This window comes from Phyllobates terribilis, unplaced genomic scaffold, assembly GCF_046119375.1.
Source record: "Phyllobates terribilis strain yellow unplaced genomic scaffold, ASM4611937v1 Scaffold_4__5_contigs__length_816908805, whole genome shotgun sequence".
NCBI lineage: Eukaryota > Metazoa > Chordata > Amphibia > Anura > Dendrobatidae > Phyllobates > Phyllobates terribilis.
Genome location: NW_027362764.1, coordinates 159,184,918 through 159,196,805, shown reverse-complemented (window position 1 = coordinate 159,196,805; position 11,888 = coordinate 159,184,918). Strand labels below are relative to the sequence as shown.

General features: G+C 42.8%; 1 protein-coding gene across 1 annotated transcript; it reads left to right on the top strand.

Moving 5' to 3' along the window:
- The first annotated feature begins 775 nt into the window (after positions 1 to 775).
- LOC141265144 (protein QNR-71-like) lies at positions 776 to 9,191 on the top strand. Its single transcript, XM_073677865.1, has 11 exons — positions 776 to 993; positions 4,007 to 4,159; positions 4,238 to 4,381; positions 4,459 to 4,623; positions 5,674 to 5,832; positions 7,180 to 7,524; positions 7,661 to 7,819; positions 7,896 to 7,998; positions 8,078 to 8,280; positions 8,548 to 8,635; positions 8,951 to 9,191. The coding sequence occupies exons 1-11, from the start codon at positions 927 to 929 to the stop codon at positions 9,099 to 9,101; spliced, it is 1,737 nt and encodes a 578-aa protein (XP_073533966.1). The 5' UTR covers positions 776 to 926; the 3' UTR covers positions 9,102 to 9,191.
- The last annotated feature ends 2,697 nt before the right edge of the window (positions 9,192 to 11,888 follow it).

Below are 11,888 nucleotides of genomic sequence, written 5' to 3'. Positions count from 1 at the left end.
GCCACTGACTTGCATTGGAACGCATGGAATCCGCATCACTGCATCAGTACATGTGGATTCCATGCGTTTTAATGTGTGACGGGTCACATGACTAAATGACATCATGGCAGGTCCTTTTAGTCAACCGGCAAGCTGCTGGCAAGCCAAGATGCATCGGATAAGGACACCGGGGGCCATCAGAAGGCAAGTATAATGTATATTTTTTTATTTTATTCTTTTTTCTACAGGTACTATGGTACCCGGGTCCGGAGGAGAGTCTTCTCTTCTCCAAACCCGGGTAACATTCTTTTACGGTCACACTATATAAATCCATGCCGGCTGCATGGATTTATATAGTGTGACCAAGTTGTCAAGCACTTTCCAAGTGATGCTAAAATCGCTTGGAAAGCGCTTGACAACCCACATGCAGAAATGCATGTGAAGAACGCTTCACATCCGCATGTCCCTGGCAGGAAAAATGCATGTACAATCCGCATTCGTTTTTTTCTGCTAGGGTGATGCAGAAACACTCAGGAAAAAATCCGGAGCATTTCTGCATCGTGGGCACATAGCCATAAAGGTACAATGATGTGAGATTTGTTTATTCTACAAAACTCTCTGCCGCTTTGTGTTTCACCTCTATAATCTACACTGGCAATTTGTGGTAAATTCATAATGCTGAGAGTCTCATGTAAATGTAGCCTTAAGAAATTTAGAAAAAGTTTGAAATTCTTGGGAGTGACTCATAAGCACATGAGCAGGACACTGCCTTCTGCACTTGAAACCAGACATCTTTCCCTAATTCCATCACATGATGGGCCTGCAGGCTTCTCATAAACAGGAGGAGGGATCATGGGGATCTAACTCTATGTCTTGCAGCTGTGACTTGTTGAGCAGAATATAAGTGCTGGAGTGCAGATCCCTGAGCAGCTCATTCACTTCTCAGGATGCTGGTGGCAGCAGTGGGAGGGCTGGTGGTGCTCTGCCTGGTCTCTGGCATCCAGGCAGGAAAAAGTAAGTGAGGGGTTAACCAATTTGGTTAGAAACTTTAAAATCCACATTGTATATTATAGACCTAGATGTGAGTCAGCAAGACTGACACCAAAATGTGTACTGTACTAGTTATTTAGGTATCATTAATAACTCTGTGGTGTATGTCCTGATAAGTACTAGGACTTGTACAGAAGTGGTCACTGTATGTCTGTTAAGGGGTGCTCATTGTGGCTGTAGTATAAGAAACTGGTACTTGTCTAATTCCCTAATATTTAGTAAAAATATAGTAAAGTAACTTATGTGTTTCTCCTTAAACCAACAGTACACATGAAAATGTGGAAACTTTGTTACAGAACCTAAAGGCAACTTTCCTCTCATTCCAAGTTCATGGGTAACCTGCCTTCTGTGAATACTCTTCCCATTACTGAGAGATTTTAAAGCTGGTGCTCACAAAATTCTATGGAGGACTAACTGGTTTTAGGAGCACTTGCAGCAGAATTTCTCTGGCTCCTCTAAAATATTTAAAGCACCAAATGTCCTAAATCTCTAAGGGTATGTGCACACGTTGTGTTTTGCTGCAGATTCTTATATAATTTTTCAGCTGCATCTGGCAGTACCAGCAAAGTGTGTGAGAAACCGGAATTCACTGTTTTTGTTTGCTGCGTATTTTCAGTGATTAGAAAAATGCTGAAAGTGACATGTCACTACCAATGTTTTTTCACCCATAGGAAGTAATGGAGGGGATGAAAAATGCACCTGTGTTTTTGGGCTAGAAATGACAGACTACTTTTTTTTTTTTTTTTTCTCCTGTAGTCACTAAACTTTATTAGCATGAACACGAGACAGAATTCAACTACAAAAAAGCAGCTAAACCTGTTTGATGCTGCTAATCTCCTGCCAGAGAAAAGTTACCAGCAGATTTCGGTGCAGAAAAGTGTGCACATACCCTTATTTGACTACTTGTTTCCACTTAATACAGATTAGGTTTTTACCCATGAATTTAGTGAAAAGTCAATCCAGGAAGAGAAGGAAGCCAACTTCTGTTATGAGATCTTACAAAATTATTTGTGTAAATGTGTACCATTGACTTAGGAAATAAACAGTAAAACTGAGTTTTATGAATGACTTATTAAATGTAACTACTGATAATGTTCCACAGATCATTTCTCTTTTTTTTTTTTTTTTTTTTTTAACAATATTTGGCTTTATGGACTATCAATGGTGTCTTGTTTTTGTGGGGGAGGGTGGAAGGGGGAGCTCTGTTAACATGTTAAATAAACCTGATTTGACCTGTTGTCTCAACTCTCTAAACAGGCTATTAGACATGTCTGTTTTGTAACATTTCAGTCTTGGTTATATAACTTGCTATACTGTGTCTCCCCTCCCCAAAAAGAGTCTCATTCCTGACTAACCAACCTAAAGGCTGGTCTGCGCGTGACCTGGCCATGGGTCTCATGAGTGCTCCCTTAGGCATATATGATGCTGTTGAATTTGGGTCACAGGGACCCGTGACCAGCTGTACATAATGAGTACTTGTATGCTGACACTGGAGAGAAGAGGAGGGGTGGGGGGAGGTTAAAAACGGTCAAATGCATGTGTATAAAGCTGCATAAGGGCCCTAATGAAGGATTGTGTCTGCAGGGGCATCACTGTCCTGTCTGATGCCATTGTATCACTTTAGTTTACTGTAGCAGTATCTGCATTTCTTACTTGTCTTGAGAGGGGAGGGGGGGGACACATTGCACTAGAGTCAAGTGTCCTGTTGTGTACAAAACCTGACTTTCACAAGCAATATGTAGGCTAGCGTGCAAACCAGAAACTTGCTGCATAGCTTCTGTTCATCAGAGAACCCTTAACACCTATCCTTAGGATATAACTCCTAGACTAACCAGGACTCCCTTCGACTGGCAGAACTGGATATACTCATGCTGGCTAGAACAGAGCAGCAGAGTGCATATTTATCCAAACATTTTCTCTATGGGTTTGGCAGAAAAAGCTGAACAATACCATAGTAAATGGAGTGGACGTAGGCCTTAGCAGATCTGTTGCCACCCAGTTTTTTTTTTTTTTTGTGTAATTCATCTTTTAATATGAGAGTATCTTGCCTCAAAGTAATCTGCAGTTAAATAACAGTACAAAGCTGCCTGGCCACCTTACTGAAAGTGCAGCTACCAGGAGAAATGTATAACTTCCTCCTGGAAGTCACCAGGGGGTGTGCATGAGCAGCTATAGTCACCACTCGCTATACTGTGAGTACTAGTAGCAGCTGTAGGGGCACTTTGCCAGCTCAGTCTGCTGTTTACCTGCAGGTTAATGGTGGTCCCATCTTTTAAAGTGACTGTCGGCAGCTCTTTGCTGTGTAGCATGATGTAGGGACTGAAACCCAACCTAATAAATAATATATCCATGAAATCTGTGTTTCCATACATGTTTTTTATCACTGCCAAGTGATCTGACCATGCCCCCTCTACGCAGCTCACTGTCAATAGACCATGTACATGATGAGCCTGGTGTGGGCAGAGTTGGCTTTCTGAGCTATGATGCATCTAAAAACTGTCAACTGTTTCACCCAGTAAACTAAGTGACCTATCATTGGATCTCTTCTCCTGATCTCAAAGTATCAAAAACCTGGCAAAAGATTACCTTTAAGACTAATAAATCTGCTGTAAATGCATGACTCATTACTAGTGGATAGAGTATCTGAAGACCCCTTTACTGCATGATTCCAGATAAAAATCTTTATCAGGAAAGTGAAAATCTGCATCTATGGCCAGCTTTGAGTTTAACTTTGCCATAAAACACATACTAGGTCCAGCAGGCTATATATGGCTCTTATCCAAGCCTCATATGTCTGCCATTGTATCCTGGACCAAGGGCTGAAAGCTTTAGCCCCTAGGACTTGTAAGCTAAACTTAAATATAACCTTCTGTTTTGTTAATGGCAAGGAATATAGGGAGCAGTTTAGTCCATGTATGGATGGGTTCTAGAAGCTTTGCTTAGATTTTAATATGTATGTCCTACATTGTGCAAACAGGGTTTCAGAATGTAATGGAGTTTGGAAGGAGATCTGGCTATAAAGGTCGCAGTAACCATATTGATGGCTGGTCTCCTGACACCAACTCATGGGATGAGAAGCTCTACCCTGCCTGGAAGTCTGATGATTCTAGATGGGAGAACTGCTGGAGAGGTATTCCTCAAGGTGTATGCATGGCTCCATTTCATTGAAAATGACTTAAAATCATGCTGCCTTATCCTTTCTGTCTAGGTGGCAAAGTGGTGGCATTGCTGACCAGTGACAGCCCTGCACTGATGGGGTCAAATATCACTTTTGCTGTGAACCTGCAGTTTCCCCGATGTCAAAAAGAGAATGAAGATGGAGACATTGAATATGAAAGGGGATGTGGAAATGGTAAATGCTGATCAAGCAGTTATATATTAGTTCAGTAGCCTCATACTAGGATACAGCATCTATCATTGACTGTCTAGGTTCCTCCAGCTTACCAGACCAGTATGTGTACAACTGGACCAAGTGGATGGACTTCTGTGATGAAGGAAACTGCAGCTTTTCCAGCAACTTTCCAGATGGAAAACCATTCCCGCATCACCCACACTGGAGACGACACAATTTCATTTACATCTTCTCCACCCAAGGTAAGGCTTGTAGATTCCCCCGCCCCCCCCCCCCCCCCCCAAGCTGGATATATGGAGGAAGTCAGGTGGTTTTATTCTAAAGATCTTGGGGCTCAATTAATAAAGCCACATCAAAATTCTCATCTGACAGCTCTGATAAGTCACACAATTTTAACTTTTTGTGAATTTGAGTCTTCACCAGTTCTCCCAGCTCTGCCAAAAAACGAGCAGAGCTGAGACTGGGAAGTAATGCCACAGCTTGGCTAATTCATGACCAGTGAGATTTCTGGCATAGGGAACACCACAATTGAAGTCCCTGACTGGAGTAAGATTTCTGGAACATTTAATGAGTAGTTTGCATACTACACCAGTCATGGAGATGGACACCTACTCATGATTGGGAGCATCTGACTCCAGCATGCCCTCAGTAGACCACCATGAACACCAGTCTTAATGAATCGGGAATGTAGTCTTAAATGACAGTGCCTGAAAGGAGTTGGACAAGAACTTGGTTCACTGGACATCTACAGGATGGGTCATAACTTTCTGAATAGTAGGTGTCTGAGCACTGGCACCGATCAGCAGACTGGGGCATAATGAAGCAGCAGGTCAGATGCCTGACCATCACTACTCACTCTATGCGCTGCCAAGCACTGCGCTCAGACTTTCCTGGCAGCCTCCTAGTAAGTGTAGTAGCGATCAGGCCTCTGACCTGCTGCTTTGTTATGTAGCATGGCTATCTCCTGTGCAGATGGCAGTCAAACCATTGATCCACAAGTTCGCTCCTAGCCACTTCATAGGTGAGAAATTGTCTGAAAACATTCTAAGTTAAATCAAATTAAGTATTTATCTCGTATTACTTTACATATGAGCCTCTGACCTCTGTTACACCCATTACTTAAGTCCATAAGACAAAATATTTCCCCACCCACTTTATAACGCATTTGCTTAAACTTACAAAAGGCATGAACCATGTAACCAGACTGGTGTGGTGTATGTTGGGATGATGGTGCTCCCCTAGAATATTTAATTTGACATGGTGAAGACTTTGTTCTCTTCCCCTCTGATCAGGCCAGTATTACCAACAGATGGGGAGATCTTCTGCTGTTCTGTCCATAAATACCACCAACATCACAGCCGGCACACAAATGATTGCAGTCACAGTATTCAGAAGAGGTTACCGGAAGCATTACCCAGTTGCAAAAGCAAGCAGCATTTATGTAGTAACAGGTAAGTTGTGAAGCAGAAATTGGGCCCATAAACTGTAGCTCATACTAACAAATGTGGTGGCTGACGTCTACTAGGATTTTGAAGGGATATGTTGGGGTCATACATGAAGGCTATGTAGAGCCCATAGGACATTATGCAGTACTATGGGGGAGATTTATTTGTGCCAGGGCTTCATAACTATACTACATGCATGGCCAGCACTCTGAACTTAAACTTGCTGACATAATACCTTTTTTAAATTATGATTCCAGCTATGTCCCTTACTGGGCTGTGTACGGATTCAATAAAATCATTGTTATTTCAGCAGGAAATAATCAGTTGTCTCATACCTCAAAACAAAGTTTGAGGGGGCCCTAAACCAATTAAAAAAAAAAAAAAAAAAAAAAAAAAAAACTTTAAAAATAACTAATTTTCAATGAGTTTCTAACTATATATCACTGAATATTAAATAGACCAGACAAATTCTAAAAGACAAAATGGTAAACCCTGCTGTAACTAAATAAGAGTGCATTTAAAAAAACTGTCATTTATTAAAAGCCATCGGCAATGTGACCCTGTTCAGGATGGCTTCCCATGACTGGTGTCCAGTTTTGGATGTGGTCATTTGTCTGCCCACATTGAGGGCAACTCTGACACATGGTAAGGTTTTTAAAAGACCATTAAGGACCGTCCCGAACAGGGTCACCTTGCCAATGGAATGGCGTGGTTTGTTTTTTTTTTTTCCCAATAACCATGTTAACTAAGAACCCTATGTTATTTAAATGCACTTTTACTTTAGTTACAGCAGGGTTTGGTTGTCTTGTCTGCTTTCAATTTTTTTTTTTTGACCCAGGAGGTAATTAAATGGGGCACTCTAAGCCTCGTCCAGTACTTGTTTAGTATTTTAGTTCAGTATTTGTAAGCCAATAATCAGTGGTGGAAAAATCAGTAAACGTAAAACACGGCACCACTTCTCTATCTTTCACCCGCTTCTGGTTTTAGCTTACAAATACTGAACATTACCTTTAAAGATGAACTGCAGTGAGTGGGGGCAGCATAATTATACTTGGGATGCCAACCTCCATGGCAAGGCAGGGATTTCTTAAGAGACAGTATTTCTTTCTCTATTTGCTTAACTTCCATTAGATTTCTCTATAGGGTCAATAGTCAGTGTTATTAATATAATCCTAATCAAGGTTAGGTTTTCATTACAATTGTTGAACCCAGTAAACTATAGACTGATGGACTCTCTCCCCCTACACTATGCTACTCTCGGATCACATGGCAAAAAACATGTGCCTTTTTAACAGAAGGTTTGGTTGTATCGCTCTGAAAAAAATGTTTTTCTTTATTTCTCCCCACCACAAGATCAAATTCCATTTTATGTGAAGCTTTATCAAAAGAATGACAAGAATTCCTCAGACAACATCTTTATTAAGGATTCACCTATCAAGTTTGATGTCCAAATCCATGATCCAAGCCATTATCTAGATAAAGCTACATTGACCTTCGACTGGGATTATGGTGATGGGAATGATTCACTATCCAACAGCCCATTCTCTAGCCATAACTACACTCAGCTTGGAAACTTTAGTGTTAACTTGACCATCAAAGCTGCCATTCCTGGTCCATGTAAACCAGCTACACCCACTCCAATCCATACAACACTTCTACCAACTACCATCAGTACTTTCACCACTCCCAACTCTACTGGTAAGTAGGAATGGCCTTAATCTTTATGTAATATGAACAGGTATGGAGCTTCAGGGATAGTGTGCTGTATAGTGACCTGTATCTCAGATGTTCTCCATGTAAGACTACACCACAATCCAGCAACCTTTCCTTGCAGGTAACTCTACAGACTTGCCATCCTTTGACACTGAAACTCCTCTGCCCACTGAGCTGCCCAATGTTACCACCAGCCATACCACCACTCCATATCCAACTCCTGCCCCAGACTGCTTCATATATAGATATGGCTATTACCACAACAACCTCACAGTTGTAGGTGAGTTGTCTGATATTTCTACACTGATTCTTGCAATATACAGGGTCAAGAACCTTAATTCTTCACTAACTTTTAGATGGTATCCTTGAGGTCAACATTGTTGAGATGACCAGTGTTCAGGTATCCACATCTACAACCGGCAAGTCTCTAATTGACTTTGTGGTAACTTGTGAAGGAAGGTACGTCTCTGCCACAGTAAGACCATTCTGCAGAACTTGTAATGCTGTTCCCTGTTTGAGATGACTACTGTCCTTTCAGCCTGCCTACAGATGCCTGCACAATAGTCTCAGATGCCAGCTGCATGATTCCTCAAGACATGGTCTGTGATGAAGTTCCAGCTTCTGATCAATGCTTACTGACCCTGAGAAGGACATTTGAGCCAGGATCCTACTGTGTCAATATTACACTGAGCGATGGTGCCAGTCTGGCTCTCGCTAGCACACTGGTGTCTGTAGATGGTGGTAAGTGACTCTGTACTGCTAATATCTAGCCCATAGTGGCTTCTAGTATATAGATCCTAATTTAACAAGATTACAAATGACTGAACTTGCTGTTACATTCTTCTTCTCCCCTGATGTGTTAACCAAAATGTTTCTTGAAGTGAATTGGCAGTTACTCCCAGTCCATAACTGCTAATATTCTTGGCCCTCAAATGTGATCTTGCATGAAACTAGGTAACAATGTTGTACAAATGTCTGAGCCTTTCATATTCCTCATCCCCTCTGTAGGTTCTTCACCACAGACGGCTTCTGCAGTACTTGTTCCTCTTGTTCTTGTAGCCCTTGTTGCTCTGGTGATTGGTGTTGCCTTGTACAGGTGAGTTAATGTTCCAGCACATTGTCATTTATGAGATTCACTTGCAATCTAATCTTTAGGGTCTGTTCTTTGCCTGAGGTGGATGCTCATCCAGTTTGCTGTAGAGTATTTGTGGACTCCTTCCAGCTCCTGAAAAAAAAACTCACACAGAATTGAACCTGTAGTTCAGATGACAGTACTAAAACAAGGCACTGGAAATTGCAGATGTGCCTGCATAAGAGATGTATGTCAGGCATCTCCTGCACAAGTCTAGACCATAAATTAGACCAGCCTAATACATGCTGTGTGAAATAATGCATATATATTCTTTTTTAGGAGATACAAGGAATACAAACCTATTGCAAATGCATCAGATGGACGGGGTGGTCAAGGAATTGCTGTGTACTTCAGTCAGGTCAAGGATGTTCTCTTCAAAAGAAACAATGAGCATGATCCTCTTCTGAAAAGCAAAGCTACAATAATATAACTCTGCAGTAAATGTCTGCCATGTATTGGTATTCTGCTGTTTCATCTAAGGTGGTAAAGCTGCAGTTAATAAAATGTCCTTTATTTAAAATGTTTCCTGTCTAAAACTAATTGGCTTAATATTCCACAATGCAGCCACTTACAGTGCCCTCAATGTACCAAGGGGTTTAATGGTTACAGTCCAGTAACTGCTGCTGTGAACGGTTCTCTTGAATACAGCATGCTAATTAGAATGTATAGGATTTCACCCCTATAACATGCCCGATGTCCAGATAAGAAATTAATATATAAAGCATTAATAGTGGACTACCTGTTTTAAAGCTTACTCTAATTTTAACATGGATTACTTCTTAGGAAAGTCATTCATATGGGGGAAGGGGGTGCAGTTGGGTGCCATCCATCTGCTGTGCTCAGCAGCAGCCTGGGGAGCTCATTTAGAGCTGCTGTGTACTGATGGTGGCCACAGCTGGGTACTGCACAACAGCCCCTTATTTGCATACTGGCTGGATGTGCAGTACCCAGCTGTGGCCACTATCAGCAGCTCCCTAACTAATCACTTCTAGCACTGAACAGCTGATCGTGTGTCACAGCCCCACCGATCAGACCTTTTTCTATGAAGGATCAAAAACTTAAGTAGTGGACAACCTCAAACTATTAGCAAGAAACTTGAATCTGCAGGTTCAGACAAAGATCAACCGAGGCCTCCAGGGTTAGTCTGGAGTACCAAGTTGCCCACCAATAACCATGAGATTGGAGACTTGCTGTTTAGCAACACAAAAATATTGGCCTCATACAGAAACTGACCTATGATTTTATATAATGGAGGCAAACCTACTTCTGGTGCAGCTACATAGGGGCCCCATTTCCACCTCCGAAGCATGTCCATTATGATGAGCTACTAAACTAAGGACCCAGATGCTGTTATTGCACAAATGCATCTTTGTATCTGACGCGCCCCCTGGGCCAGTGCTGTTTGGGGATACCCGGAGCCGGATCAGATGGGGGTCGTAGTCTCCGAGTGGCGGCGACCCGGTCCGTGCCCAGGGTGTCAAACTCAGTGGCAGTCTGTTAGCAGTTGATGTTGGATGACTACGCCACCCGTTGAATGCAGCTTTGGAGCTGCCGCTGCAGGGCAGACCGCTGAGGCCGGTGGAAGGATGGTGCAGCGGGGATGGTATAAACCCCCCCCAACGGGAGGGGTATGGCCTCAGGGCAGCCGACGTGGATGATGGGGGTAGCAGGAACCACTCAGTGACGATGCGTGTAGTTCAGGGTCTTTACTGGTGACAAAGATAGACCCTCCCGGAGTACTTGCTAGCGATCGGGGCCTGGTCAGTCCTTGAGCAGATGGGATCTCCCCTGGCCAGGCGGAGTTGTAGGCCTTCCCAACTAACTGTACTCTTCTGGCTACCTTGCTAGAGGCGGTATAAGTAGCCCACGTCCCTGAGTGTACCGTGTGGTGCTCACCCGTATGGCCGGTGACTCGGGGCCTTCTAGTAGCTTCCGCTCCACGACGGCGGTGCTGGTCCCATGCATGTGACCGTGCCTTCGGGTTTCTTGGCCAGAGGACCTGAAATCCCCTGCCTGACGGATTCTGCTGCTGGGTAGGAGTTAGTCCCCACAGCCTCAGACTCCGGGTCCGGTAAGAAATCTTCTCAGTCAGGGTGAGCTCTGCAGCTGCCAGCCCCTGATTCGAAGTGGTATTGCTCCCACTGAGCTTCTGCTGTTTCTTCCTGTGACTGTTTCTTGTCTCTACTCTCCTTGACTGCCTAACCCTGCTTCAGCCCTGGGTTTATATAGGGGAAGTTCTTCCCCTCCCAAGACTGGGCAGGAGGTGTGGCATGCACAGGATCCCTGGCCAAGAGACCTCCCACCTGCTCTCAGACATAACATTGCTTGTTACTGTGGAAACCAGACCCCTGGGGTGCCACATATCCATCAGTGACTGGGTGCTACCCTTGTATGTATTGGGTTAAACAAGTGTATTGAGTGTCATGGAAACCCCTTTCCTGGGATGGCTAATTTGGGATGAGACCAAGTCTCCAGATCTGCCAGTGTTGATCAAATTGGGAGTAATGCATCAGACAAGAACATACAGCCAGTATCTGTTGGTGTACAAGGCTTGTCTGGTCTCATTAAGACACAGGTTTTTTATTGTACCCACAGGACAAAGGAATAGCCTAGTACATTACCTGAAAAGGATATGGAAGTTTAAAAAATGAAGGCCACAAATCATGTTCTGCTAAAACTCCCTCAAACTAGGTGTATTCAGCTTTTAATGCAGTCAGCAATTTTTAAAGGCAACACCCTGTGTTCATTCTTTTATGAATAAGAGGCTAAATAAGTTATTAAACCTTGCTATACCAATTAATGATATAAAATTGCCCATAACACTAGCTACTTCTCATGCAGTTGGAGTGGGGGATTCACCTGTGGGTCAGTTTTGAGTTTAGAGATGTGTTGTCAATTATTCCAAACTATACAAGTATAAGTAAAATAGCAGTCAGCAGAATGGTCATTCTGGTGCAGGCAGAACATTAGATGAAGGGTGTGATGTGACATGTTCTTATACTGGCATTATCCATTTGAACATAAACAGATCATGCTGATAAAGGCATATTATCCACTATGGGAATGTAAAGTTAAACTGTAGGACTTTCTCTACTCTTACCATAAAACAAACTTCAGCTTCTGCCACAGGATAGAAAAGCCCACAACATGCTGGCCAACGATCTAATCAGTTGTTTAAACATTTTGCTGAATGTGGTTTAACCAGTCAAAGCACAGG